The 24,865-nt window shown below is 69.8% G+C and overlaps 9 protein-coding genes across 9 annotated transcripts; 3 read left to right on the top strand and 6 right to left on the bottom strand.

Moving 5' to 3' along the window:
* Positions 1-3,315: 3,315 nt before the first annotated feature.
* Positions 3,316-8,702, top strand: RHOBADRAFT_38545 (uncharacterized protein; the record flags this gene model as incomplete). Its single annotated transcript, XM_018413537.1, has 15 exons — positions 3,316-3,576; positions 3,661-3,738; positions 3,829-3,973; positions 4,068-5,827; positions 5,904-6,098; positions 6,181-6,301; positions 6,376-6,577; positions 6,647-6,837; positions 6,908-7,189; positions 7,269-7,494; positions 7,571-7,701; positions 7,764-7,911; positions 8,004-8,289; positions 8,365-8,441; positions 8,509-8,702. 15 exons carry the CDS (start codon positions 3,316-3,318, stop codon positions 8,519-8,521), a joined length of 4,116 nt encoding a protein of 1,371 aa, XP_018269429.1. The 3' UTR covers positions 8,522-8,702.
* A 30-nt stretch (positions 8,703-8,732) lies between these two features.
* RHOBADRAFT_55131 (uncharacterized protein) lies at positions 8,733-9,951 on the bottom strand (the record flags this gene model as incomplete). Its single annotated transcript, XM_018417685.1, has 2 exons — positions 8,733-9,572; positions 9,675-9,951. 2 exons carry the CDS (start codon positions 9,949-9,951, stop codon positions 8,857-8,859), a joined length of 993 nt encoding a protein of 330 aa, XP_018269428.1. The 3' UTR covers positions 8,733-8,856.
* Positions 9,952-11,695: 1,744 nt separating this feature from the next.
* On the bottom strand, positions 11,696-13,244 carry RHOBADRAFT_55130 (uncharacterized protein). Its single transcript, XM_018417684.1, has 3 exons — positions 13,059-13,244; positions 12,749-12,991; positions 11,696-12,664 (listed from the first exon to the last, which is right to left on the bottom strand). Exons 1-3 carry the CDS (start codon positions 13,203-13,205, stop codon positions 12,176-12,178), a joined length of 879 nt encoding a protein of 292 aa, XP_018269427.1. The 5' UTR covers positions 13,206-13,244; the 3' UTR covers positions 11,696-12,175.
* Positions 13,245-13,269: 25 nt separating this feature from the next.
* On the bottom strand, positions 13,270-14,640 carry RHOBADRAFT_55129 (uncharacterized protein). Its single transcript, XM_018417683.1, has 3 exons — positions 14,329-14,640; positions 14,055-14,146; positions 13,270-13,774 (listed from the first exon to the last, which is right to left on the bottom strand). The coding sequence occupies exons 1-3, from the start codon at positions 14,623-14,625 to the stop codon at positions 13,516-13,518; spliced, it is 648 nt and encodes a 215-aa protein (XP_018269426.1). The 5' UTR covers positions 14,626-14,640; the 3' UTR covers positions 13,270-13,515.
* Positions 14,641-14,901: 261 nt separating this feature from the next.
* On the bottom strand, positions 14,902-16,035 carry RHOBADRAFT_55128 (uncharacterized protein; the record flags this gene model as incomplete). Its single annotated transcript, XM_018417682.1, has 5 exons — positions 14,902-15,118; positions 15,196-15,461; positions 15,536-15,617; positions 15,698-15,756; positions 15,830-16,035. The coding sequence occupies 5 exons, from the start codon at positions 16,033-16,035 to the stop codon at positions 14,958-14,960; spliced, it is 774 nt and encodes a 257-aa protein (XP_018269425.1). The 3' UTR covers positions 14,902-14,957.
* A 534-nt stretch (positions 16,036-16,569) lies between these two features.
* On the top strand, positions 16,570-18,596 carry RHOBADRAFT_55127 (uncharacterized protein; the record flags this gene model as incomplete). The annotated part of the gene is made up of 7 exons (XM_018417681.1): positions 16,570-16,746; positions 16,808-17,446; positions 17,534-17,559; positions 17,631-17,643; positions 17,714-17,741; positions 17,824-18,102; positions 18,265-18,596. 7 exons carry the CDS (start codon positions 16,570-16,572, stop codon positions 18,480-18,482), a joined length of 1,380 nt encoding a protein of 459 aa, XP_018269424.1. The 3' UTR covers positions 18,483-18,596.
* A 43-nt stretch (positions 18,597-18,639) lies between these two features.
* On the bottom strand, positions 18,640-19,814 carry RHOBADRAFT_55126 (uncharacterized protein; the record flags this gene model as incomplete). The annotated part of the gene is made up of 2 exons (XM_018417680.1): positions 18,640-19,334; positions 19,406-19,814. 2 exons carry the CDS (start codon positions 19,812-19,814, stop codon positions 18,658-18,660), a joined length of 1,086 nt encoding a protein of 361 aa, XP_018269423.1. The 3' UTR covers positions 18,640-18,657.
* A 456-nt stretch (positions 19,815-20,270) lies between these two features.
* RHOBADRAFT_55125 (uncharacterized protein) lies at positions 20,271-23,707 on the top strand (the record flags this gene model as incomplete). The annotated part of the gene is made up of 5 exons (XM_018417679.1): positions 20,271-20,281; positions 20,361-20,481; positions 20,543-20,650; positions 20,721-20,837; positions 20,898-23,707. The coding sequence occupies 5 exons, from the start codon at positions 20,271-20,273 to the stop codon at positions 23,673-23,675; spliced, it is 3,135 nt and encodes a 1,044-aa protein (XP_018269422.1). The 3' UTR covers positions 23,676-23,707.
* A 147-nt stretch (positions 23,708-23,854) lies between these two features.
* RHOBADRAFT_55124 (uncharacterized protein) lies at positions 23,855-24,775 on the bottom strand (the record flags this gene model as incomplete). Its single annotated transcript, XM_018417678.1, has 2 exons — positions 23,855-24,476; positions 24,553-24,775. 2 exons carry the CDS (start codon positions 24,773-24,775, stop codon positions 24,076-24,078), a joined length of 624 nt encoding a protein of 207 aa, XP_018269421.1. The 3' UTR covers positions 23,855-24,075.
* Between the last annotated feature and the right edge of the window lie 90 nt (positions 24,776-24,865).

Here is a 24,865-nt window from a genome sequence, read left to right as displayed (position 1 = left end):
CGGAGGGAGAACGAGAGCGAGCTCCAACGACATGCCGGCCCCACCTCGACCTTCGCCAAGCGAGAGGCGCAACGCTCGTCGTCACGCCGGCGTCGCACTCGAGCCAATCCACACGGCCGCGATTCTCGCTCGAGCACACGCGCACGCTCGCACCGTGCCGGCTGCATCTCGCGCTCGCGGCGAGCCGGGGCGAGGTGCGAAGCGTCAGCGGCGACGCAACCTGCTCGCGCTGTCCGCATTGACTGCCGGCTGCGCTCGCGTGCGCTCCGATCGTCGAGTGCAAGCTCTCTCTCTCTCGCTCGAGCGGGTTATGCGGTGCGCAGCGCAACGAAGGAGGCCCGCGAGAAAGCGAGACCGGGTTCCGCAGCGGCGATTGGCTGGCGGGCGAGTTTGATCTGCGAGTCGACGATGCTGCTCTCGAAGGCCGCTTGAGAGGCTCAGACTGAGCGCACACAGTGGGAGCGTCATGGCAGAGTGTGCGGGGACGGTTTGAGCGAGGCGCCTCGAGGGGGTGAGGCGAGAGGCCTGTGCGCTTGCGCTCGCTCGCCCGCAGCGTGCAGTTCGCTGGCGACGCGAGAGCTGCTCTCCTCGCGGCGACGGTCAAGGTACGAGAGACGACTAAGGAACGGGCACGTCGTATTGCACGAGGCGGCTGGGCCGAGGAGGTCGCGCTCGCTCTCGCTCGCTCGACGAGGAGAGCTACGAGGGGGGATAGGCATGACGCTGCCAGTTCGCCGAGCTTCCGTCTCCCAGTGAGCCCGCACGTAGATTGTGGCGAAAGGACGGGGGCAATCGATGTGCGGCGAGACGGGCGCTGGAAGAGGGAGGGCTGCTCTAGAGAAAGTGGTCGCTGGCGAGAAGGCGAAGTAGGAGACGGCGCGACGGGCCGAGGTCGGCCCGATGGAGCACAGGCGGGAGAAATGATCGTGTCGACGGCTGTTGGGGGGCTGCAGGTCGCTGAGGCGGGAGGGGAGCGTCAGTACGAGACAGAGGGCGACGTCGCGAAGAGGCTCGAGGAGCGAGGACTCACCGAGCGATGAGCCGAAGGACTCGCCGAAGCTGCGCGGCGGCTTGTACACGTAGCAAGGTGGCCAAGGCAAGAGCATCGACCCAGGAATGAGAGCAAGAGGGTAAGAAGCGAGAGACCGAGCGAGGCGAGCAGAGATCCAGCTGGTTGTCACGCGTCACACGCTGCGAGTCGGACGAGCGGTAGAGCCGTGCAGGACTCATCGCTAGTGACTGTGCCCGGGCTCAGCGAGGCGAGCGAGGCCGAGGTGCCGCCGAAGGAGGGTGGCTCGGTGGAGGAGGAGGAGAAGAGGGAGCACGGCCCGAGTGAAGCGGCGCGCGGCAGCCGGTGTCGCGTGCAGCCGATAGCAGGGAGCCTGGCCCTGCACACGCGTGCCCCAGGCGGCGAGATGGGCGAGGGAGGAGGAGGTCGCAGCTGGTTGACGCGCTCCTGCTCTTGCCGCTCGACCACGACCACCCGACCCGGCCTACACAGCTGCGCGTGCAGCGACACCGCCCGGCACCAGCGGCCACCACCGCCAGCCACCTCGACCCGGCCCACCGCCCTCGCCCCCCTGTCCTGACCCCGGCCCCCCTCGTCCTCATCGTTCAACCTCGAACCTCGACCTTCTGACGACTCGACAGCGACCGAGCACCAGGCCACCACCGCCGAGCCAGCCTGCGCTCTACCTCGACCCCGCCACAGCGCCTGCGCCTGCACCTCGTCACCCCCGCACCAAGCACGCTCCCTCGCCCTCGCGTCTTCCCCCCAGCTCGGTCCCCGTCCGCACCACCGCCCTCAGCACCGACCTGCACCAGCAGCTCACCCAGCCCTCTCACCTTCCCTATTCGTTCCGCCTGACCGACTCGAGGCCGCCGTCCCCAAGATCCAGCACTGACTCGCCCTCTTTGTCCTCGAGGTGCGTCCGTCGCTCTCTCTCTCGGCTCCCTCGTCCTCGACGCCAGTCGCAGAACGCTGGAGCCTGCGGGTGGACGTACGGCTCGTTCGCATCAGCATCGAGCGCAGTATGTCCTCGTCAAGCGGCCCGTCGCCTCGAGCAGCCCCACCTCGCTCCGCTCGAGCACCTCACTGATGTCCTTTGCGTACCCACACTTGCAGACTCGCAACAGCCGTATTGCCTCATCATGCACCGCACCCCCGACCTCGACCGGTCGCCGTCCCTGTCGTCCAACTCGTCCCGCGCCTCCTCCACCGGAACCCTCCCTCCTGTCACGCCCGCTCTCCCCGCCACCTCGACCTTCGCGCCCTCGTCGCCGAGCAAGCTCTCGTCGACCGTCGACCCGACGAGCCCTTTCGGCAGCGTCGGCGCCGGCGCCAAGTCGCCCTTCCCGCGCAGCCCGAGCCCGACCAAGGCGCCCTCGTCGCCCTCGCCCTGGAGCGCAGGCCACCGCACGGGCGCCGGCACGCGCTCGTTCGACACCGCACGCGCCACGTTCGCCAACCTCGACCAGGCGCAGGGGCCGGGCCCGGTGCGCGCGCCGAGCCCGACGAGGCGCCCGACGCCCTTTGGCGACTCGTCGAACCGGCCGCACTCGCCTGCGCCGGGCTCCTCCTCGCCCACGCGCGACGGCGCCCACTCGCCCTCGCGCTCTGCCGCCTACCCGGCCGCGCCGCCGTCCCCAACGCGGTTCGGCACGCCCGGCTCGCCGACGCGCAGGTTCCACTCGAGCGCGTCGCCCGTGCCCGGCGCGCTCACCGACCGCCCGTCGTTCTCGCCCGCACCGGGCTCGCCCGCGTCGTTCGGCTCGCCGCAAGTCGGTGGCGGCGGCGGGAGCCCGTCGCTGAGCGGCTCGGCCTCGGCGCGCGTCCTCTCGAGCGCCATCTTCTCGACGCGCGCCGACCCGGCCGTTCCCGGCTCGCCGGCGCTCGACCGCAGCGGCGTCGGGAGCGTCAGGAGGTTTGAGAGGGGACATCGGCGCGCCCTGACGCTGCCGCACCTTGGCGAGAACGGGCTGCCGCTCGGGCCGGGCGCGGGTGGTGCGGGCGAGGTGGGCGAGCTGGGGCAGAAGGTCGGCGGGTTGACGATTGACGAGGACGTCCCAGGTGCGTCGCAGGGTCCCTCCGCCTCTCACTTTGTCGCGCTGCATGCGCGCGGGAGCGAGTACTTCAGCGTGAACACGCCCTGACCTCGCGCCTCTCGCACAGGCCTCCCCGGTCGCGCTCGCCTCTCTCGTCCCGCCGAGTCGGCCTCGCCTTTCGCGCCCTCGGCCGTCTTCAACTCGTCGCACGGCGGCCTCTCTCGCGCCGCGGCCGGCCTCTCGCGCGGTCCACCCGTCCGCTCGAGCACGATGGCGCACCTCCTCCCGTCGCAGGCCGTCAAGGCCATCGACCGCCAGCGGCACGATCTCGTCGCGTACGAGTACCTGTGCCACCTCGCCGAGGCGCGCGACTGGCTCGAGACCAACATCGTGACGCGGTCGAGCGCGAGCGCACCCCTGTGGAGGAGCAACTCGATCAACGACTTTGAGCAGAGCTTGCGGAACGGGTACGCGCTTGCGCACCTCGCGAGGAGCCTCGGTGGGCCGGCGTGCCAGGGCCCGATCTATGCCGTGCGTCGCGGCCGTTCTCTCTGTGTCCCTCGTCGCTCGACGTGAGCGAGACCTGACCCTCCATGTGCGACTCGCGCGACGCAGGATCCCGAGCGGCACTTTCGCCACACGGTCAACATCAACCTCTTCTTCCAGCTCGTCAACGAGGTCGGCTTGCCCGAGGTGTGCCCTGTCTCTCTCGTCCTCCTCGACGACGTCGTCGTCGTCGTCGTCCCGTCGCTCACACTCACCCTCTCGCCCTCTCGCCCGCAGATCTTCCGCTTCGAGACGGTCGACCTGTACGACGCCAAGAACCTGCCCAAGGTCATCTACTGCCTGCACGCCCTGTCGCACCTCATGGCGCGCCGAGGGCTCACGTCCAAGATGCACGACCTCGTCGGTCAGCTCGACTTCACCGGTGCGTCCCTCCTCCCTCTCCCTCCTCCTCCTCTCTCACTCGCTCGCCGTCGTCCGAGCCGTTCCCTGACGCACGCGTTCTCTCGCACCCGCAGACGACGAGGTCGGTGCCGCGCAAAAGGGCCTCAACGGCGTCCGCATGCCCAACTTCCGCGGCATCGGCAAGGCGCTCGACAAGCACGAGCCGCCCATCGTCGAGGAGCCAGAGCCCGAGTCGTCCGAGGACCGCACCCGGCGCCTCCTCGCCGAGGCCGAGGGCGGCGTGCGCGCGCTCCAGGCGGTCGCGAGGGGCGCGCTCGCGCGGCGGGCGGCCGAGCGCGAGCGGCAGCGGCTGAGGCTGCTCGAGCGGCGGCGCAGGGAGGAGGAGGCGGAGCGCGAGAGGGTGCGCGTCGAGGAGGAGGAGCGGCGCAGGGCGCTCGAGGCGGCGGAGGAGGAGCGGCGGCGAGCGGCCGAGGAGGAGGCGCGGCGCAGGGCCGCAGAGGAGGAAGCCCGGCGCGTGCGAGCCGAGGAGGAGGCGCGCCGGGTCCAGGCCGAGGAGGACGAGTGCCGCCGCCGCGAGGAGGAGGAGGCCCGTCTCGCCGCCGAGGAGGCCGAGGAGGAGCGGCGGTACCAGGCGGCGGTGCAGGAGGCGGCCCGCACGCTCGTCGGCTTCCAGGCCCGTGCGCGCGGCGAGCTGCAGCGCCGCCGGCTCGACGCCGACATGGCGCGCCTCACCCAGGTCGAGCCGCACGTCACCGCCTTCCAGGCCGTCGCGCGCGCCGCCCTCGCTCGCCGCGCACTCGGCGCCACGGTCCGCGAGCTGCGCGCTGCCGAGCACGGCGCGACGGCGCTCCAGGCGGCGTGCCGCGGCGTCCTCGCTCGGCGGGCCCTCCTCGGGCGCATCCGCCACCTGCGCTCGACCGAGGGCTTCGTCATCGGCGTCCAGGCGCACGTCCGAGGGCTCCTCGCGCGCCAGGCGCACGCGTCCAAGGCGCGCGACCTGCGCCGCACCGAGGTCGTGCGCTCGATCGGCGGCTTCCAGTCGGTCATGCGCGCCGAGCTCGCCCGGCGGCGCGTCCAGACGCAGCGCCAGGAGCTCGGTTTTGTCGAGCCCGACGTCGTCGGTATCCAGGCCCAGACGCGAGGGTACCTCGGCCGCAACGCGTTCCTCGCGTGGAGCGACCACGTCCACCGCAACGAGCCGACCGCCGTCTGGCTCCAGGCCATGCTCCGAGGCGTCCTCGCCCGCCGCCGGTACAACGACCTGCACCGCCACTTCCACCACAACATGAGCCAGGTCGTGCGCCTCCAGGCCGCGATCCGCTCGCGCCGTCAAGGGTCGCAGTACCGCCAGCTGCGCAAGGGCACCAACGTCCCGGTCGGCACGATCAAGAACTTTATGCGCCTCCTCGATGACTCGGAGTTCGACTACCGCGGCGAGCTCCAGGTCGAGTCGCTGCGCAAGGAGCTCGTCGGCGCCATCCGCGAGAAGCAGGAGCTCGAGGAGGACGTCAAGGACCTCGACACCAAGATCGCCCTCCTCGTCAAGAACAAGATCACGCACGAGGTCGCGCGCGCCCAGCGCTCCAAGCTCGGCACGCTCGCGCCCCTCAAGCGCAGCTCGCTCCTGTCGGCCGCCAACGACCCGTTCGCCGGCGGCCAGCTGGACCACCACACTCAGCGCAAGCTCGAGCTGTACGAGCAGCTGTTCACGCGCCTCCAGACCGAGCCCCAGTACCTGTCGCGCCTGTTTGCGCACTCGGGCGCGCTCGGCCTGAGCGACAAGGCGCAGAAGGCGGTCGAGTCGATCACGCTCCTCGTCTTCAGCCATGCCCAGGGTCACCGCGAGGAATTCCTCCTCCTCAAGCTCTTCCAGGTGCGCCCTCTTTCCCCCCTCTTTCTCGACTCCCTCTTTTGCGTCGCCGACTGACCGCTCGTCCGCGGCCCTGCAGCGCTCGATCGAGGAGGAGGTCGTCAACCTGCCCAACCTGAGCGCCTTCATTCGCGGCAACTTTGCGTTCCTGCGCCTGTTCGTCAACTACGGTCGCGGTGTCAACCAGCGCTCGTACCTCGCCGACACGCTCGGCAACGAGGTCAAGGCCGTCATGGGCCGGCAAGGGCTCGACCTCGGCACCAACCCGGTCGACGTGCGTCTCCTCGCCTCGTCCCTCTCCTCCTCGTGTGCCCCCTCCCTGTTCCTGACCCTCTCGTCCTCCGACCCTCACGCAGATCTACCGCAACGTCGTCGCCGAGGAGGAGATGCGCACCGGCCGACCGTCGCAGCGCCGCAAGGAGGTCGACAACAAGCACGCGCTCGCCGACCGCGAGACCAACACGGTCTTTATTCAGCGTGCGCCCAGCTTCTCTCTCACTCTCGATGTACTCTAGCGGCATGACCTGACTCGCCGATTCTCCCCCTCGCAGACCTTCTCGCTCTGCGCAACACGACGACGGCCTTCCTCGCCGCCATCTTTCACTCGACGCCGTCGATGCCGTTCGGCGTGCGCTATGTTGCGCGCGAGATCTTCCGTGCCCTGCGCGCTCGCTTCCCGCAAGAGTCCGAGGAGAACGTGCTGCGCGTTGCGGGCCACGTCGTGTACTACCGCTTCCTTCAGCCGGCCATCTTGTGCGTCCCCGCCCTCTCCCCTCTCTCTCCTCAGCGTGCCCCTTCCCTAACGTCAACGACCTCCTGCAGTGCCCCCGAGACCTACGACATCGTCGAGGGCGTCGTCCCGCCGATCCAGCGGCAGAACCTCGGCGAGGTCGGCAAGCTCCTGCACCAGATCTCGATCGGCCGCCTCTTCGAGCAAGATCAGGCGCACCTGCAGCCCATGAACGAGTTCGTCGCCTCGAGCTGGGGCAGCTTCCGTCAGTGGCTCTGCGACGGTCCGTCCCTCCTTCCCCTCGCCTCTTCCTCGTCGGCCCCCGTCCCTGACCCGCGCTTCCTCGTTCGCAGTCATCCACGTCGACGACGCCGAGACGCACTTTCACGCCGACGAGTTCTCCGAGGCGGCCGCTGTCCGTCGCCCCAAGATCAACATCACCCCGAACGAGATCTACGCCCTGCACAGCATCCTCGCCGAGCACCTCGACACGGTCGCGCCCGAGCAGCAGGACCCGGTCCGCCTCGTCATCGAGGAACTCGGCGGCGTCCCCGCAGGCGGCAGCGCCGAGCTCAACCGTGCTCGGGCCGACGCCATCGCCCTCACGCTCGCACCTCGAGTGCTCCCCGAAGAAGGTGAGCTGCCCCGCTCTCTCGCTCTCTCTCCCCTTAGCTGCCGCATCTCGAACCCGTCCTGACTCGATCGTCGTCCCAGATCCCGAGGCCGTCCAGAAGCAGCTCTTCAGCCGGGCCAAGCGTCGCGTCCTCGCCATCCTCAAGGTCCACCACGGCAGCGACCTCGAGGCCGTCCTCGCGCAGCAGGTGACCGAGGACGACGAGGACCTGTGGGCGCGTCTCGTCGACGAGGAGGACGAGGAGGAGCAGCGACAAGCGCAGGCGCAGCGCCGGCCCGTCGTCGTCCAGTTGGACGACATCCGCAAGTGCGTCGTCCCCTTTCCCTCTTCTCGCGTCGCCGTCCCGACCTCGTCCTGATCCTCTCTCTCCCATCGCCTGCAGCATGTCGTTCCAGGAGCTCAAGATGGCCACCCTGTCGGACATCCTCGAGCTGCGCAAGACGGGCCTCGTCTCGAAGAACGACAAGTACCAGGCCATCCTCAACGCCCTCGCTCGCGACATCCGCTCCAAGCGTGCGTCCCCCTTCCCTGTCTCTCTCTCCTCGAGCCCGCATTGACGGCGCTCGTCTCTGCAGACCACCGCCGCGTCCAGCGCCAGCAGGAGCTGCAGACCATGCACGCGACGCTGTCTTCCCTGCGCGACAACAAGCGGTACCTGAGCGACCAGATCAACTCGTACCACGTCTACATCGACCAGTCGATGGCGGGCATCCAGAAGAAGTCGTGCGTCGCCTGTCCTCCTCGTCATCGCCGTCGTCGTCGTCGTCCGCTCAGGCCTCGAGAGAAACTGACTGTCCTCGCCCGGCCGCTCGCAGGAAGAAGCGCCTCGTCCTGCCGTGGTCGATGCAGGCGAGCCACGAGCGTCAACTGGAGAAGGAGGGCAAGCGCTACGCCTTTGGGTCGTACAAGTACACGGCCCAGAAGCTTTACGACCAGGGCATCCTCCTGTCGATCGACCAGTACTCGCCGAAACAGTTCGACAAGGTGTCGATCACGATCAGCTCGGACGAGGTCGGCGTGTTCGAGGTCAAGGCGCAGTACATGGGCGTCGCCGTCACGACCGTCGAGCTCAAGCTCGAGGACCTCCTCGAGATGCAGTTTGTGCGCTCCCTCCCGCGCTCTCTTTCTGCTCTCCTTTTGAAGCCGCCACACTAACGTCTCGCTCTCCTTCTGCAGGTCGGCAAGCAGACGCTCTCGATCGGCGACGTCGCCAAGACCAACCTCTCGCTCATCATCGCCCTCATCAACCGCAAGTGCGTCGCCTCGCCCTCTCCTTCTCTCGTCCTCGCACAGAGAACTGACCTACTTCCTCTCCCACAGGTTCTACCAGTAGCTCGTCGTCGCCGCGTCGTCGTCGGCCTTGCTCTCATTTCGCCTTTCTTCTCCCAAGCCGTTCATCCCTTATTTCCCGCATCCCTCGCAGCGTTCTCGATACCCCTCCTTTCCGGCTCGTCTCGACCCATCCTTAGCGCCCCCTTGTTGCTGCTCTGTGCTGTAACGATCGCGTTCGTCTCTCTCTCTCTCCGCGAGGAAGCTCGAGGGCGCGACATGGACGAAGAGGCAAAGATGCAAGTGCGGAGGGGGTACAACTGCGAGGGGGCACGAGGACAAAGACGGCGAGGGGGTGCGACGACAAAGGAGGAGGAGGACGAGGGAGAGGGCCGAGCGCTAGCTGCGCGACCCGTCGTCGTCGTCGACGAGGGGCGGGACGGCGCAATCGGGCAGGCCGGCGGCCGCGTCCCTCAGCTCGGCGACGAGCGTCGTGTAGGCGCGCTCGAGCGTGTCCCACAGGTGGCGGTCGCTGAGCTCGAGCGCGTGCGCGTCGAGCCACACCTCGCGCACGCGCATGAGGCGCACGAGGAGCGAGTCGAGGACGGGTTGCGCCGAGTCGGGGCGCGGCGCGCGAGGGTCGAAAGGGCGGGTCGGGAGCGTGTCGGGAGGGGCGAGGAGGGCGTTGAGGAGCGAGGCGGCGCTGCCGTCGTGGAGGAACCGGTGCAGGAGGGGCCAGGCGGCGCGGCAGGGGATGGCGAACGTGACGAGCGGGAGGAGGAGCTCGTGGCCCTCGGGTGCGGCGCCTGCGACTGGCGGCTGCGGGTGACTGTTGAGCGCTGCGTCGCCGTCGTTGTGGGCCGAAGACGGCTCGAGGACGAAGCGCCGGCAAAGTTGGGGGAGGAGGGGCGACTGGAGCGCCCACAGGAGCCCGTGCACGGGCGTGCGGTACCGCTCGTCCGTGTCCTCGAACTGGAGCTCGAGGAGGTGCGTCGGGAGGGGAAAGGGTGCCGGTGGACGAGTGCAGCGCACGAGAGGATAGGGCGACGCAGGCGTCGAGAACGGCGCGTTGTGCTGCCCGCCCGTCGCCTGACTCGCCTGCACGAGCGTGTGCGCTGTGTGAGGGACCGGTGGGGCTCTCGAGTCAGTGCGTGGCTCGTCGTGTCGAGGGCTGAGAGAAAGAGAGAGTGACGAGAGAGAGAAAGAGCGCCGCTTACCCGAGTTGTGCAGCGCCGCGAGCGTGAACTCGAGCGTCGCGCCGGACTTGGCCAGCTCGTCGTCGACGTCCAACTCGTCCATCTGGACCGGCATAAAGTCTGGGTTCGGGGGCAAGCTAATCGGGACTCGCACACGGCCATCCGGGAGGTGGAACGGCGGGAAAGGCGACCGTCCCGCCGAGGGCGACAGGCGCTGCGCCGACGCGGTGGGAGGTCGCAGCAGCACGCCCGAGAGCGTGCCGTCGCCTCCAGGCCAACAGTCCCGCGACCCGTCCATCGCACCGAGGCCGTACGAGCGGGACGTGGAGCGAGGAGCGCGAGCAGAAGCTTCGAGTCGCGCAGCTCCCTCGACCGATGGGTCCGGCGCGTGCGCCGCCCCGCCCGCCCGCCGCCGCTCCCTTTGCACTCGCCAAACTGCTCCTCGGCGCGCCTGCCGCGTGACACGCTGCGGCTGCCGCGCATGACGACTCCTGAGCGCTGCACCCTCCCGCTCGCCCGCTTCGAGAGTGCGGGCCTAGACCCGCAGATCGTTTGCGCGCTGCACACCCACGCCCAGCTGGCTCCTGGCTCGCGCAGCTTGGATCCGTCGGTCCTGCGTCTTGCGTCGAGCGACGGCGACGCGACGGCGTGCACGGTCCGCGGACGACGCTGTCCACGGACCGTCCGCTCGCCACGCGCGCCCCGGCGCTCCTTCTCAGCCGGTGAGAAGGGCGTCGAGGACGAGCCAAGCCACAACTCAAGAAGCTCAAGCTGCAGCTCGTGCCCGACACAGCTGCTCGCGAGCGGCGCTGTGACAGAGAGACGTCTGTTCGCAGCGAGCGACCAGAGTCCGTCGTCGTCGACTGCGTCGAGGCGAGGTCGTCGGCGGTGCTGAGCGGTCGAGGCGGCTTGTGGCGGATGCGGAGGCTCGCGAGGGCGTCTGTCGGAGCGTCGTCGAGGACAGGGTGGGTGCGAGGGAGAGGAGAGGCGGGCGAACGACGGGCGCAGGAGGGAGGAAACGACAATGGCGGCTCGTCGACGACGCCTCGAGCGGCCGGACGTCAGGGCAAGTCGCAGGTCGGGCTCCTGTACCCTGGCGCGCGTCGCTCAAGGTCAATTGAACGCCGCAAAGGGCGAGGGAAGTGGCGGGCGAAGGGTGCGAGGATGAGATCGTCCGATTCCAACGCTTCTACGACGGCTCGTCTCCTCGCTCTCTCCCTCTCGCTGGAGCCCGACCACTTCGACAGCTCGCACGCCGGCACCCGTACTCGACGAGGCGCGCCGTCCGTCTTCCCGCCGACCGCCTCGACCGTCCTCCTGAGCCACCACCGCCGCCGCCCGTCCACACCGCCACCATGCCGACCACCGCCCGGCTATGGCCTCCAGCCAGCGCTCGGGCGTGTCTGCTACCTCGGGCAACCAAGCGAGGCTGGGCGCGGGACCTGGCCGCTCTCGAGCGCTCGCCCTGGCGCTGCCACCCTCGCCCGTCCAGCTCCAGGCGTGTCCACTGCTTCGTCCCGGCTCCTGCCGGTGATCGCGTCCTGCGCATCGACGTGCTCGAGCATCTCGCGAGCCGGCGTGCTCCTCGCGGGCGCGCTGGCTTGCGCGGCTCGCCCTCGGACCTGCTCCGCGCTTTCCCCGGCTCTCCCTCGCGCCGCTCTGTCTGCCGCTGGCTCCCTCGCCTCGTCTCGCTCGGCTCGCCCAGGCGGCCATCCAGAGCATGTCCTCCTGCTCGTGTCGCTCTCAGCTGCTCGCGACGCCTGGCGCCTCGACGAGGGAGCGCCGCAGCCGGTTCCCACTGTCTCCCGGGCGGACGGCCGGCTCTCCCACTTGCGCTCTCGTCTCTCGCTCTGCCTTTGCCGGCCTGCTCGGCGCACACGATCGCGATGTACGAGCTGCGGGCGGCGCGCGGCGCAAGTGAGCCCGAGGACGACACCCAGCTCGCAACTTAATCGCTCGAGCGACTCGAGATGGATCGGCGCCCGAGTCGCGTCTCTCTCCGTCGGGCTCCTCTCCTTCTCGCTCTCTTCCTCGACCCTCGACCACGCTCGACAGGGGATGCACGCAGGCTTTCCCGGCGCCAGCTACGAGCCGTCAACGACCTTTGCGCCGGCTGCGCTTCCCTCGCCCGGCGCCCCTTCCCCTTGAACCTTCCCCCACGCCGTCTCCACGAGCAAGGCTGTCGCCTCGGAGCTACCGACCCTCGCCACCGCACACGCACCATCCACCGCACACGCCCTCGCTCGACGTCCCGACAGCTCGCCTCGCAGCGGCACCGTCCCGCTCGACACGCCGCCGAGCCGAGCAGGTCCGTGCCTCGAGCGCTCCATCGCGCGCGCGGCGGCGGCGGCCCTGGCTCGCTCGCTCGCTCGCTCGCTCGCGAGCCGGGGCGTCCTGCGCCCTAGCTGCGCAAGCGTGCCCTCGGCAACCAAAAACCCGCCAACTGCTCATGGACCGGTACCCGCTGCGCCCCCGTGCCGCCGCTCGACCGACCGCGACCCAGCGGCGCCCAATGGCCCGCCTCACAGGCTCCTCACGTCCCTCCCTGCCGCCGCCCGCTCGACCTCGTCGTCGTCGTCGTCCTCCGCCGCACCCGCACCGCCCTCACCGAGCCCGAGCACGCGCCGCAGGATGTCGCGCTCGGCGTCGCCGACGTCGACGCGCTGCAGCTCGGCCTCGAGGGCTGGCTCGTCGAATGGCGCCGGCGCCGGCGCCGCTGCGGGTGCGGGTGCGGGCGCGGCGGGCGGGCGCTCGGCGCGCGAGGGCTTGATGGCGGCGGCGAGGGTCGGGTGCGGTGCGGCGAGGAGGGAGCGCAGGAAGGCGCGAGGGAGGGGGAGCGAGGGGTGCATGCGGAGGGCGGCGAGCGCGGCGGCAAGGACCTCGCGCGCGGGAATGGGGGCGTCGGCGTCGGTGAGGGGTGTGGGGACGTCGAGGGAGGTGGGAGCAGGGCGCAGGGACGACGAGGCGGCGAGGACGCGCGCCGAGATGAGCGAGTGCGAGGGGAGGTTGGGCTGCGAGCGGCGGGTGTGTCAGTTCCGCCCGGTCCTGCATGCCGCACACCTCGAGAGACAGAGAGTGAGAGAGAGAGCACGCACGAATTCCCTCCACCGCCGTGCGAGGTCGAGGACGGCGTCGTCCGTCTCCTTGCCGCACCGGAGCGCGGCGCGCATGACGAGGTCGAGCACCTCGTTCTCCTCCTTGATGCCCGGGCCGAGCAGCTCGAGCCCACGGTCGACGACGGCCTCGAAGCGCGCCTCGAAGTAGGCCTGGTGGAGCGCATAGAGGGCCGGACGAGCGGCGCCCTTGGAGCGAGACGCCTCAGCCGGGTCGTTGAACCACTGCGGATGGGGGGCAGGGGGTCAGCTCCGGGGCCGTACAGTAGCAGGAGAGAGCAAGGGGACGCACGCCTGGCTCGTCAAACTTGGCCTGGTAGCCCTTGCCCGCCTGTCGAGCGGCGGCGATGCGCTCGGCGCGAGCGACGGCGGCCGAGTCGTCGACCTCGACCTCGAACGCGCCGAGCTCGTCGGTCCACGGGTCTGCAGAGTCCTCCATGCTTCGTGCGTGCGGGCAGCCGGTGCGCGCGGGGCGACGAGGTGGGCGTGAGCGGGGGAAGCGAGGGAGAGCTGCACCGCCCACTTGGCGCGAGATCTCTGTCTCGCACACGGCGCAACAGTGGCTCGAAAGGGTTTGGGTTGCGAGTGTCGAGAGAACTATGTACACGCGGAGGCACTCAAAAAGCGGGCTCAAACGACAGGGTGCGGCTGCAGCAAGCCTTCCTCCCTCCTCCCTCCTCGACGAACGCTCCTCCTCCTCCTCCTCCTCGACCGTGTCCGCCCAAGCTTCTCCTTCTTCGGAACCCGACTCACTCGCCCGTCGCGAAAAAATCCTCGAGCCAGGTCCTCGCCTCCTCCTGCTCCTTCTTGAGCCGGACGAGGAGCGCCCGGCACCTTGCGAGCGCCTCGTCGTCGCTCACCTCGGGGCCCTCGCCGTGCGCGTCGCGCTTCTTGCCAAAGTGCTGCATCGCCTCGCACGAGTGCTGGACGCGCTGCAGGCCGAGCGCGGCCGACGAACCCTTGAGGAAGTGGCCCTTGCGCGACAGGGCGTCGAGGTCCTTGCTCGCGCTGTTGTCGGGCCGCGTGCGTCGAGCGTCGAGGGGGCGAGCGAAGGAAGGATGGAGGGTCGAGGTGGTGCGCGCGACGCAAAGATGGACGGCGCAGAGACGATCGTGGGCGGGTCGGTCGGTCGTGCGAGATCAGGGCCGAGGACCGGCCGAGGGCGAAGGAGATACAGGGGCGAGAGGGAAAGGTTGGTGGGTGGGCAAGAGGAGCTCAGTCAGTTCTCCGTGCGTCGAGTTGTGCGCCTCCTACAGCGCCTGCGAGAAGAGGGAGAGGAGGGACGCACAGGGCCTCCTCGATCTCCTGGAACGTGGCGTCGGCCTGGGTGATGTAGTCGAACGCGAGCGTCTTGGAGAACTCGTGCTCCTCGTCGTCATCCTGCGAGGGGGCGGGAGCGCGGGCGAGAGATAGGGGAAGAGGGAGGAGGGAGATGACGACCCGAGGTCAGTGAGGTGACCACGCGCCGTAGGAGGGAGACGAGCAGCTGTGCGTGCAGCTCGACAATCGAACAACACGCTGAGCTGCGTGCCCTGCCCACCGAGCGAGAGAGGGGGACGCACAATCTCGAGCAGTTGGCCAAAGACGTCCATGTCGACGACAGAGCCCGTCCCCGCCGGTCCAACGTCGGCCTCGCTCTCTGCCGGCCCTGCCTCGGCGCCCGTGTCGGCAGGTCCAGTCGCCTGCTCGCCTGCGGCGACCGTGGCGGTCGAGGGCGGGCCCGCGGTGGTGGACGAGGGGGGCTTGAGGTCGGCGGGCGACGACGAGCGGTCGGCGGCGGCGGCGGCGTCGGGGGACGAGGCGATGGCGCTCGCGGCCGGGGGCTTGGCCGTAGTTGGTGCGGTGGCAGTCGTGGCCATGTAGCTCTGTGCAGCTCGTGTATGGTGGGTGAGAGGAGAGGTGACGACGACGAAGCGCTCCTCTCGGTCAATCGGCCGCTCTCCTCCTCCTCGAGGGCCTCGACCGCTCCCTCGTCGCTCGCTCTCGTGTCGCTCCGAGTCGCCCAACTTTCCTGCCCCACTCTCGCGCACTATTCGCATCTGGCAAGTACTACTGTACTCGCAGCCACGAGACCGTCTCTCTCGCCGAGAGATGCCGCCTCGACCGCTCGGTCCTCTCTCCCTCTCTCGCGCGCAGAGTACAACACCTCGCTCCTTTGCACAAGCTCGTCCTCCTGCCCGAGAGAGAGAGCTTACCTCCTCGAGAACTGCAAGTCGCCGACGACGGCCGACGCGGCGCTGCAGACGTGAGCACGGTACAGCCCGCACTTGATCGAGCCGCCGGCTGGCACGTCGACGCCCGAGCGCGCGTACTGCAGGACGAGCTCTTGCGTCGTCGCGTCCTGGACCGTGTCTGCGCGCCGTCAAACGAGAGTGAGCGCGCGACGACAGGTGGGGGAGAGAGAGACAGGGAGGGAGAGGGGAGCGCACAGTCGACCGAGCCGCCCGGGCCCCACGTGACGACCATGCGGTGGTACGTCGTCCTCCCCCAGTACCGCTCGACGTCGACCTCGGGCAGCGGCACCTCGTGCCCGTGCGCGTCGACGAGCGGCGGCAGCTGCGAGCTGATGCGCACCCTGCCGTTGACGAGCCCGAGCGCGACGACATAGCCGCTTTGGGCGCGCGAGAAGAGCTGAGTCATGTGGAAGAACTTGGACGCCGACGGGATCGAGGGCGCGAGGTGAAAGTTCCACTTGCTGCGCGACGGGCGGTCAGCAGGCTCGAGCGAGGCGGAAGGGGCTCGAGAGGCGAGGAGAGGGCTGGGACGCACTAGATCCACGTCTCGCCGGGTGCAGTAGGCGGCCACGACAGGACCTCGTTGCGCTGTCGGCCTTTGCCGTCAATGCAGCTGCCTGCGCAAGCAAGACCACGAATCAGGGAGCCACTCGAGCGGTTGGGAAAGAGGAGCGACTGCGCGACGACGACGACGCACCGCTCGGCCCGAGATGGATCGTGAGAGCACGCTGGATCTTGACGTCTTGGCCGGGCAAGCTGGCGCGGAACGAGAGGGTGAGCGAGTGCGGCGGCGAGAGAGGGGGACGAGAGAGTTGGACGCGAGACGTACTTTGCGCCCTCCTCGAGGATACCGCTCGCCTGCCACTTGATGCCCTTGGTCAGGACGCCGCTCTTGGCCTCGGTGCCGTCGGCGAGGAGGCGACCGACGGTGACGGGTGGGTAGGCGGGCGGCTGAGGAGGATCAGAGGGAGACGGACGAGGAGGTACGGGCGGTAGAGGACCGGGGCGGGGAGGTACGGGTGGTGGGGCGGACATCGTCGGTGTTGATGGGAGGCTGGCGGAAGGCGACGGCGCAAGGGCGAGAGCGTGTGCGGACGAGAGGGCGAGCCGAGAGGTGGGGAGGCGAGGAGGACGAGGGGGAGCCGTGTCGTCGTGCCGCTCTGGTCGGAGGTTGAGGCGGCGGCAGGGGTTGTTCTGCGCAGGTTCGCGGTGCTGGATGTACCACTGATGCGGTCGAGGGCGTTGTGCAGCGTTGATCAGGTTCGAAGACGGGTTGGCGGCTCGAGCTGCGACGCGGGCTGGGTGCGGTCCTGGGCGGCGCTAATGGACGATGATGAGCTGTGTGGGAGCTCAAGCTGTCGAAAGGCTCGCTCGTGGTGTGGTGGGCCAAGCCGAGGTGCGCCGGCCGAACCTCATCAAGTCAACTTCCTCTCGCCCCTCTTCACCGTCGCTCTCTCGCCTGAGCAGCTTCAGAAGCACGCGCTGCAGCGCTTTCGCACCTCTTCGAACAGATCGAGCTCGCCCGCGTTGCCACCCTCGACGCCCTCACCTCCTCCGCCTCGAACGTCCATGCCCGGCCCGCAACCGCCGCAGACGGTCCTCATCGTCGGCGCAGGCGAGTTTGGCGCGACGGCCGCTCTCGCCCTCGCCGAAGGACCTTACAAGGGCCGCGCCGACCTCATCACCCTCGTCGACCGAGGCGTCGAGCCGCCTGCCGTCGACGCCGCCTCGTCCGACTACAACAAAGTGCGCCTCTCTCTCAATCTTTCGTCTCTTTCCTCGCCCTGACCTGCCTGCCGTCCTACAGATCGTGCGCGCCGACTACGCCGATGGCCTGTACCAGCGCTTCGCCGTCGACGCCATGCACGAGTGGCGCTCGCCCCGGTGGCGCGACCACTTCCACGAGTGCGGCGTCGTCGTCGCGAGCGCCGCGTCGCACCCGCAGGCCAAGTACGTCCGCACCTCGCACGCCCTCAACGCCGAGTCGTCGTGCGCCGACGTCGGCCCGTTCGCCGCCGAGGACGACATCAAGCAGTTCTACCCGGCCGAGCTCCGCACCGGTGGGTTTGCGGGCGACGTCGCGTACAAGAACTGCGTCGGCGGGTGGGCGGCGTCGCGCGATGCTGTCGTCGAGGCGATCCGGCTCGCGCGGGAGCTTGGCGTCGAGGTCCTCACGGCCGAGGCCGACTCGCTCCTGTACCACGCTCCTGCCTCGTCATCGTCGTCGTCGTCGTCTTTTTCGACCAACGTCGGTGCACGAGGCGCCGCACGCGGCATCAAGACCCGCGACGGCCGCACGCTCGAGGCCGACTTTGTCATTCTCGCGTGCGGCAGTTGGACGCCCCGCCTGCTTCCCGAGCTCAAGACCAACTGCCTCCCGACGGGGCAGACGGTCGCCACCGTCAAGCTCACCGAGGCCGAGATGCGCGAGTACGAGGGCATGCCGGTGCGTCTCGTCCCGCGGTTCCTCTCGGTCGACTTTGCCCAGCCTCCTTCGAGTCGAGCTCACCGTTTTGCCTGCGGGCGCTCACAGGTCACGCTCTGCATGGACACGGGCTTGTGCGTCCTACTCTCTCTCTCTCCCATCTCGAGCGTTCTCCGAGGCAGAACTAACGTACCCTCTCGCGCAGCTACGTCTTCCCGGTCCGGCGCCGCTTCTCGACGTCCTCGCCCTCCTCATCGCGACTGACCCTGTCTTTCTTCCCCTGCGCAGCCCAACAAGGACCGTGTCCTCAAGTTCGGTCCGTCGCTCGCCCTTTCCTGCCTCTTTCTAGGCGACCCGACGCACTGACCCTCGCTCGCCTTCCTCCCGCCGCCCGACAGCCATCCACGACCGCGGCTGGCTCGCGCCCACGGCGTCCTTCCCCTCTCTCCCGCGCACCGCCCTCTCACCCGGCTACGCGTCGCAGCCGATCCCGTCCGTCGCGCTCGCGGCGCTCAAGCGCGGCCTCGCGAGGGTGCACCCGCAGCTCGTGTACAAGCCCATCAACGAGGTTCGCCTGTGCTGGTACAGCGACCGCGAGTCGGGCGACTTCTTGCTCGACTACCACCCCGAGTGCACGAACCTCTTTGTCGCCGCAGGAGGGTCGGGTCACGCGTTCAGTGCGTCGCCTTGCGCTTTCTCTCTCTGCCCTCCCCCTCCCTCTCGCTCTCCCTCTCCTCTCCCTCTCTCTCGCTCCTTCGCGCCCTTTCCTCTCTCGGCCTCTCCCACACGTACTGACCCGCCCCTCGCCCCCTACCCCGCACCCGCACCCGCACCCGCAGAGTTCCTCCCGCTCTTCGGCTCGTGGATCCTCGGCTCGCTGCAGCGCAATCTCCCCGCCGAGCTCCTCCGCCTGTGGTCCTTCCACGGCGACCCGTCGCGCCTCGACAAGTCGCGCGGCGAGGGCCCGATCATAAGGCGCGACCTTGACTCGGGCAGGGTCGTCGAGGTTGGCGGGCAGGAGGGGGTCGAGGGCTTGAGCGCGAGGGCGAAGCTGTGAGGCGGATGGCGGGCAAGGGAGCGAGCGAGGGAGCGAGAGAGCGAGGGAGCGAGGCAGAGGCAGTAGAAGATAGACGGGCATGCAGGGCTGTATTGACAATCTGCGTCTCTCTCTACCGCTGCACCTCGCCCCGTCTCGCCTCGTCTCGTCTCGCCCCGCCTCGTCCTCGCCTCGTCTAGTCCGCAAACAGCCTCGTCCTCCACGCGACCGTCTCACTGACCTCGACCTCGATCCCCCTCTCGCGGCACACGTCGAGCAGGAGCGCGCCGCCAAACTCGCGAAACTCGGCGGGGCGCGGGGCGCGCGGGATGCGCAGGCGCGCAAGGTGCGCGAGGGGGCCGGCGGGGGGCGCGCCTTGTGAGGGGGAGAGGGAGGAGGGGGAGGGGGAGGGGGAGGGGGCGACGAGGCGCGCGACGAGGAGGGCGGCGACGTCTGCGAGGTTGTAGTCGAGCTCGAGCTCGAGGGTGCGCAGGCGGGCGTGGGCCGGCAGCGCATCGAGGACGCTCGCGAGGTCGACGGCAAAGTGGCACTCGAGGTGCTCGAGGTTGCCGAGCAGCGCAAAGTGGTCGACGAGGGCGGGCGACGGGCGGTGTTGGAGCGAGAGGCGGACGAGCGAGGGGGCGATCGAGGGGAAGGCGCGAGCGAGGGACGGGTACGAGGGCGAGGTGGCGCCCGTGAGGAGGGTGAGCGAGGTGAGGGTGTGGCGCGAGGCGGTCAAGAGGGTCGGGAGGAGCGTCGCGCCGTACGACCGGTTGAACAAGGTGAGGGACCGCAGGTGGAAGGGGAAGTGCAAGGCGGCGATCGTCGCCGGCTTGTCGGGGAACGAGGTGGCCAGGTGGAGCGTGCGCAGGCCTGCAGAGTCGCGACGAGGTCAGTGCGTGCTCTCGAGCTTGCGAGGGCGAGAGAGAGAGAGACAGGCGCACCTGCGAGGTTGTCGCTCTGGAGGACACGGGCGCTGAGACGCCCAAAGTCGCCGAGGCGTAGCCAACGCACGCCGCGGATCTTGGCGAGGACGCGGGCGGCCGTGGTGCCGCTGAGGCCGTCGTGGCCGGCGTGGACGCCTGCGAGGTCGAGGTACCGGGTGCCGTACAGGCCGAGGACCGGGCTGCCGAGGACCTTTTTCGCGACGGCGGGCGAGTGGATGCGGATGCGGGCCCACAGGACGGCCTGGGCGGGCGAGCGCCACTGGCGCGAGATGGTGGCGCAGGTGCGCAGGTAGAGCGAGCGGGCCGAGGCCGCCTTTGCCGAGTCGAGGTCGTAGTCGCTCGAGGCGAACTCGAGGATGAGCTCGACGAGCTCGAACGGGAGGTCCCGGATCGTCGTGGGCGCCATCGAGGAGCGGGGATGAGTGAGAGGAGGCGGGCGATGAGCCAGGTCGGGCTCAGGGCAATGGGCGCGGTCGGGGCGTGGGTCAAAGCATCGCTGTAGTGCTGTTGAGCTAGCTGGCGAGGGTGCAGAGCATCCCAGTCGTCTGGTCGTGTGAAAGCGAGAGCTCTGAGGTCGTCGTTCCTTCTCCTCGGCGGAGTTGGCTTCGCTCTCTTCACCCGGCCCACCCTCTGCCGAGCAGCTATCAGCCGAGCTCGCAATGCTCGACCTACACAGCGCGCGACATGCGCAACTCGGCGCGGCGACCAGCACTCCCGCTGCCCAAGACTCGAAACCTCTCAGGAGTCGTTCCCCGCCCGACGCGCCCCTCCTCCTCGTCTAGCTGCACCAGAGCGGCACTTGCACGTCGTACAGCACCGTGTGGCACATCCTGACGCGCAAGGCCATGCCCCCAAGCTCGAGATGCGCTCGCCGTTTCCCCCCTCCTCCTCCTCGTCTCGTCCTTCAACCCTGGGACGCGTCGAGACTGACGGCGTCCACCTCGACTCGCAGCTCGACCGCACCCTCACCCGGCGGAGCCTACCACCCGCTCACGCAGGTCCCGCTCGACTCGCCCACCTCGGTCCTCAGCAGCAGCAGCGACGACGGCGACTTGGACGAGAAGCAGCTCATGGTGCGTCGCTCGCCTCCCCTCGACGCACTCGACGCGCACTGACAGCCCTCTGCGCCCGCAGACCTCGAGCAACAAGCTGCCATGGCGACCTCTGCGCTCCCGACTGCGCGCCGTCGGGCGGCTGTGGCGCGTCCTCCTCGCCGTCGCCTCCTTCAGCATCCTGCACGCCGTGCGTCCGCTCTTTCTCTCTCTCTACGCTGCGAGACTGTGTGACCCTGACGTTTTCTTCCCGCCTACAGCTACTGCCCTTGGACCGACGAGCGCAAGTGTCGGAGCAGCTCGCCAACCTGTCGAACGCCCTGCCGGCGCTGCCTGAACACGGCTCGTTCCTCCACCCGTGGAGGCTTGTCAAGGTCGTACGTCCAGCTCTCTCTCGCTCCTCTCTGAAGACCGAGCTCACGTTGCGCGACCCGCAGGACGACCCGCTCATCTCGCTCCTCGAAGCCCGCCTCGAGTCGACTCCGCCTCTCGCGCCGTACCGCTTCCTCCTCGGCACCGTCCAGCGCTCCGAGGGCCCGGCCCTCATCGAGTGGGTCCTGCACCACCTCGCCCTCGGCGCCGACCACCTCGTCGTGTTCGACTCGACCGCCGCGTCCTCGCCAACCTCGCCCTCGCTCGGCATCGCCGCCGCCGCCGAGACGCGCGACCTCATCCTGCCCCTCGTCGAGCTTGGCTGGGTCACGCTCGTGCGCGTTGACGGCCCCCCGGATGCGGCACACCAAGGCGCCGCCAACAAGTTCCGGCGCGAGTGGGCCGAGCCGAAAGCGACGTGGAGCGCGTTCCTCGACGTCAACGAGTACCTCGTGCGGCGCGACGACCCGCTCGATCCGGCCGCGACCGAGGTGGCCCACGGCGCCGAGTCGTCGCCGCCGCCGTCGTCGTCGTCGTCGTCGTCGTCGTCGTCGCCGGCCCTGTCGCTGCCCGACCTCGTCGAGCGCGAGTACGGCGCCGCCGTCGACGGCGTCGAGCTCCCGCGCGTGTGGATGACGGCATGCCCGCACGCGCCGACGAGCCCGCTCGCCGGCGTCCTCGAGCGCCACACGGCGCTCGTCACGCTCGACGCGCACGACGCCGCGCTCGCGCCGCGCGTCCTCGCCCGCAGCCGCAGCCGCGCGAGCTCGGCCTCGTCGTCGTCGTCGGCGCCGTCGCAGAGGGCCGCAGAGCCCGTCATCGTCGCCCTGTCGGACCACGAGCAGCACGTCCCGCCGCCGCTCGTCGCCGAGCGCTACCCGCTGCACGTGCGGCGCTTTGTTCGCCGCGGGCGCGAGTGCCCGCACAGCGGCGGGCAGCCTGCGTCGCCCGCCGCGCAGGCGACGGTTGGCGACCCGGCGCTCGCGGCCCTCGATCGGCGGGCGTGTGAGACGGGCGGTGTGCGCGGCGTCGAGGAGGACTTGGCACTGCTCGAGCGCGGGACGAGCCTTGCGGCGCTCGGGGCGCGCCTCGAGAAGAGGTGGCCCGTGTTTCGCAGCGACGACTACAGCCTGTCGGTGCTGCCCTCCTCGTCATCGTCGTCGCCGTCGTCGGGCTCGCTCGGCTCGTCGAGGCGCGCGCCGCTCCCGTCCGACGACGAGGCGCCGCTCGAGCCGGGCACGACGCTCGTCGTCGACTCGAAGCACGGCGGGCACCCGGGCTTCCTCGAGGTCATCCTCTCGACGAGCGAGTCGCGCCGCGCCCTGCCCGTCACGTACCTCGCCTCGGGCGGCGCCGCGTTCGACCTCCCGCCGTCCACGAGCCGCGAGCTCGTCTTTGCCTCGCGCGCCCGCGCCAACACGACGCTCACGGTCGTGCGGCAGTACGCGGCCCTGCCCTCGCCGGAACGCGACCCGCCGAGCCCGTGCTCCATCATGGGCCACCTCAAGAACCAGCCCAACCGGACCCAGCTCCTGCGGCTCGCCGAGGGCGCGTGCCGAGGCGTCGACGCGGCCCAGGTCGGCACGCTCGCGAGCCTGACGTGGCCCCACGCCAAGTACCGCGGCGACGTCGTCCTGTCGCGCTCGATCCGGCTCGGCGCCTCGGCGCACTGGGCCGAGCCCGCCGCGCCGCACCCGCCGCTCAAGCTCGCCCGTCGACGCGCCATCGACCTCGTCGCCGCCCGAGAAGAAGCGCCCGTTGCCGCCGCCGCCAACGCCGTCGCACCGGCGCCCTCGGACCTGGGCCTCGCCGGCCTCACGCAGGGCCACTGGGCGCTCCACTCGCTCCAGTCGCTCGTCGCCTCGTCGCGCGCCGAGCGCGACCCGCAGACGCGCCTGTACACGACCGAGACGTGCCCGCGCCAGTTCTCGAAACCCTACTGGGACGAGCAGTGCGGCACGCACCGCTCGAAGCTCGCGCGCGACGGCGTGTGGCGCTGGGTGCCCGACGGCGCCAGGTCGTACAAGGGCGCGGCGCTGCCCGCCAGCGAGCTGCGGGCGTGCCTGCGCGCTGACGGGCTCGGGCGCCAGGCATCGGCGGCGGCGGCGGCGGCGGTGGGCGACGAGCGGCGCCGGATCCTCGTCGTCGGCGACAGCGTGTCGAGCCACACGTTCCTCGCGCTCCAGTGCCTCGTCGCGACGCACCTCGGCATCTCGGACTCGGCGCGCCACGTCCGGTTCCGCAGCGTCCAGTACGAGGCGCTCGACCTCGCCGGCGCGACGACGGGCCCTGGCTCGGGCCCCGAGGGCGAGGGCGCAGCAGCGTCGCTGCTCGGCCGACGCGAGTGGGACGAGCTCGTCGCGTGGGAGTGGGACGTCGACGAGCGCAGGGCAACCATGTACCCGCACGTCGTCGTCCTCAACGTCGGCCTGTGGCCCGCCTCGTGGGCGACCGCGAGCGGGTACGCCGCCGGGCTCGCGACGGCGCTCGAGCACCTCGTCGCGCTCGCGTACGACCCGAAGCGCAACCCAATGGGCCCGCGCATCCTGTGGCGAGAGACGACGAGCGTGTTCCCGACAAAAGTCGCCGACCCGCTGTTCCAGGTCAACCCGCGCGTGCGGCTCCTCAACGTGCTCGCCGACCGCGCACTCGCCGCCGCCGCTGCAGGCGAGCGCGCCCCGTCGTCGGCGGCGGCGATCGAAGTGCTGAAGGGCGTGTACGACATGGTGAGCGCGCGCGCCGACAGCGCGAGGGACAGCGCGCACCTGTGCCCGGTCGTGCAGGGCGACGTGGCAGAGGTCGTCATGCACCGCATCTGCCGCGGCGGGTTGCTCGAGCGGTAGTACTTTGCTCTCTCTCTCTTTTTTTTTCTCTCAACCAGAAGCTTCCGGCCGAGGGGGGGGGGGGGGGGGGCGTAGTGCCGTGCGTAATCGATTCGAGTGGCTTTCCTTGCTCCCTTTCTCTCCTTCTCTCGCTCTCTACTCTCCTGTCGAGAGCTTGCGAGAGGAGTTATCGAGAAAGTGTTGCACAGAGAGAGAGAGCGACTGCGAGGGGGAGGAAAGGCGACAACAAGGAGGACTGAGAAGGTGGTTCGTGACGAGGACGAGGATGAAGAGGGCAGGCAAGGGGCCAGGTGATGTGGACTTCGAGACGAGGGGAAGGGAAGGGAAGAGGCAGGCGGGGTCATGTCGCTTTGCCTGTGCATCGGCGCAGCCCTCGAGAGAGTGAGCCCGACAGGTCCGACTAGGCGCTCGAGACGGGTGAAACGCTCGACGCACCTTTGCCTTTGCCGCTCGCTCCTGCTGCGCCGCCCGGCGCCCGCTCGTACGCGTTCGGGACTGGCCTCGGCGCCTCGTCGTGCGTTGTCGTCGACGTCGCCGCCGCCGCCGCTGGCTCGCGCCGTGCGGCGCCCTGCTCGCCGTGCGCATGGCCGCACTCGTCGCCGTCGCCCTCGCCGTCGTGGTCGTGGTGGTGGTGGTGGTGGTGGTGGTGGCGGTGCCGGCGCTGCGCCCTGCGTCGCGGTGCGGCGCCGTCGCGGCTGTCGCGCGAGCCGTCCGAGTCGGCGTCGCTCTCACCCGAGGACGACGAGTCGCTCTCGTCCGACGACTCGTCGAACGGTTTGGGCTTGTGGTAGATGCAGCAGACTGTGTCGGGCGGGCGGGTGTGCGAGTGAGCTGCGTGAGAAGGAGGGAGAGAGGGGAGAGGGGAAAGGGGGCGCACTCTTTGATTTCTTGCGGCCGAGGCCCTCGTTGTCGACCGTGTTGTCGGACCAAGTGACGGCACGAGCAGATGGGTCGGCCCTGCCGCGCAGGCGGAGTGTCGGGAGCGGGTTGGAGGGGCCCGGGTGAGGGTCAGACGAGGAGGAGGAGGGAGGGGCGTCCGAGAGGGTGAGGGTGCGCGACGAGTGCGAGGCTGGAGTCGGGCGTTGGTGGGTGCGCTGCATGGCTCTCGAGTACGTAGCTTGGACTGGCTCGAGTGGTGAGGAGGAGGAGGCGAGGGAGTTGACCTCATCGCCTCGAGCGAGTCTCGCTCT

Source organism: Rhodotorula graminis (assembly GCF_001329695.1).
Source record: "Rhodotorula graminis WP1 unplaced genomic scaffold RHOBAscaffold_11, whole genome shotgun sequence".
Taxonomy (NCBI): domain Eukaryota; kingdom Fungi; phylum Basidiomycota; class Microbotryomycetes; order Sporidiobolales; family Sporidiobolaceae; genus Rhodotorula; species Rhodotorula graminis.
Note: the sequence above shows the minus strand (reverse complement) of the source record. Positions and strands in the feature narration are given on the sequence as shown.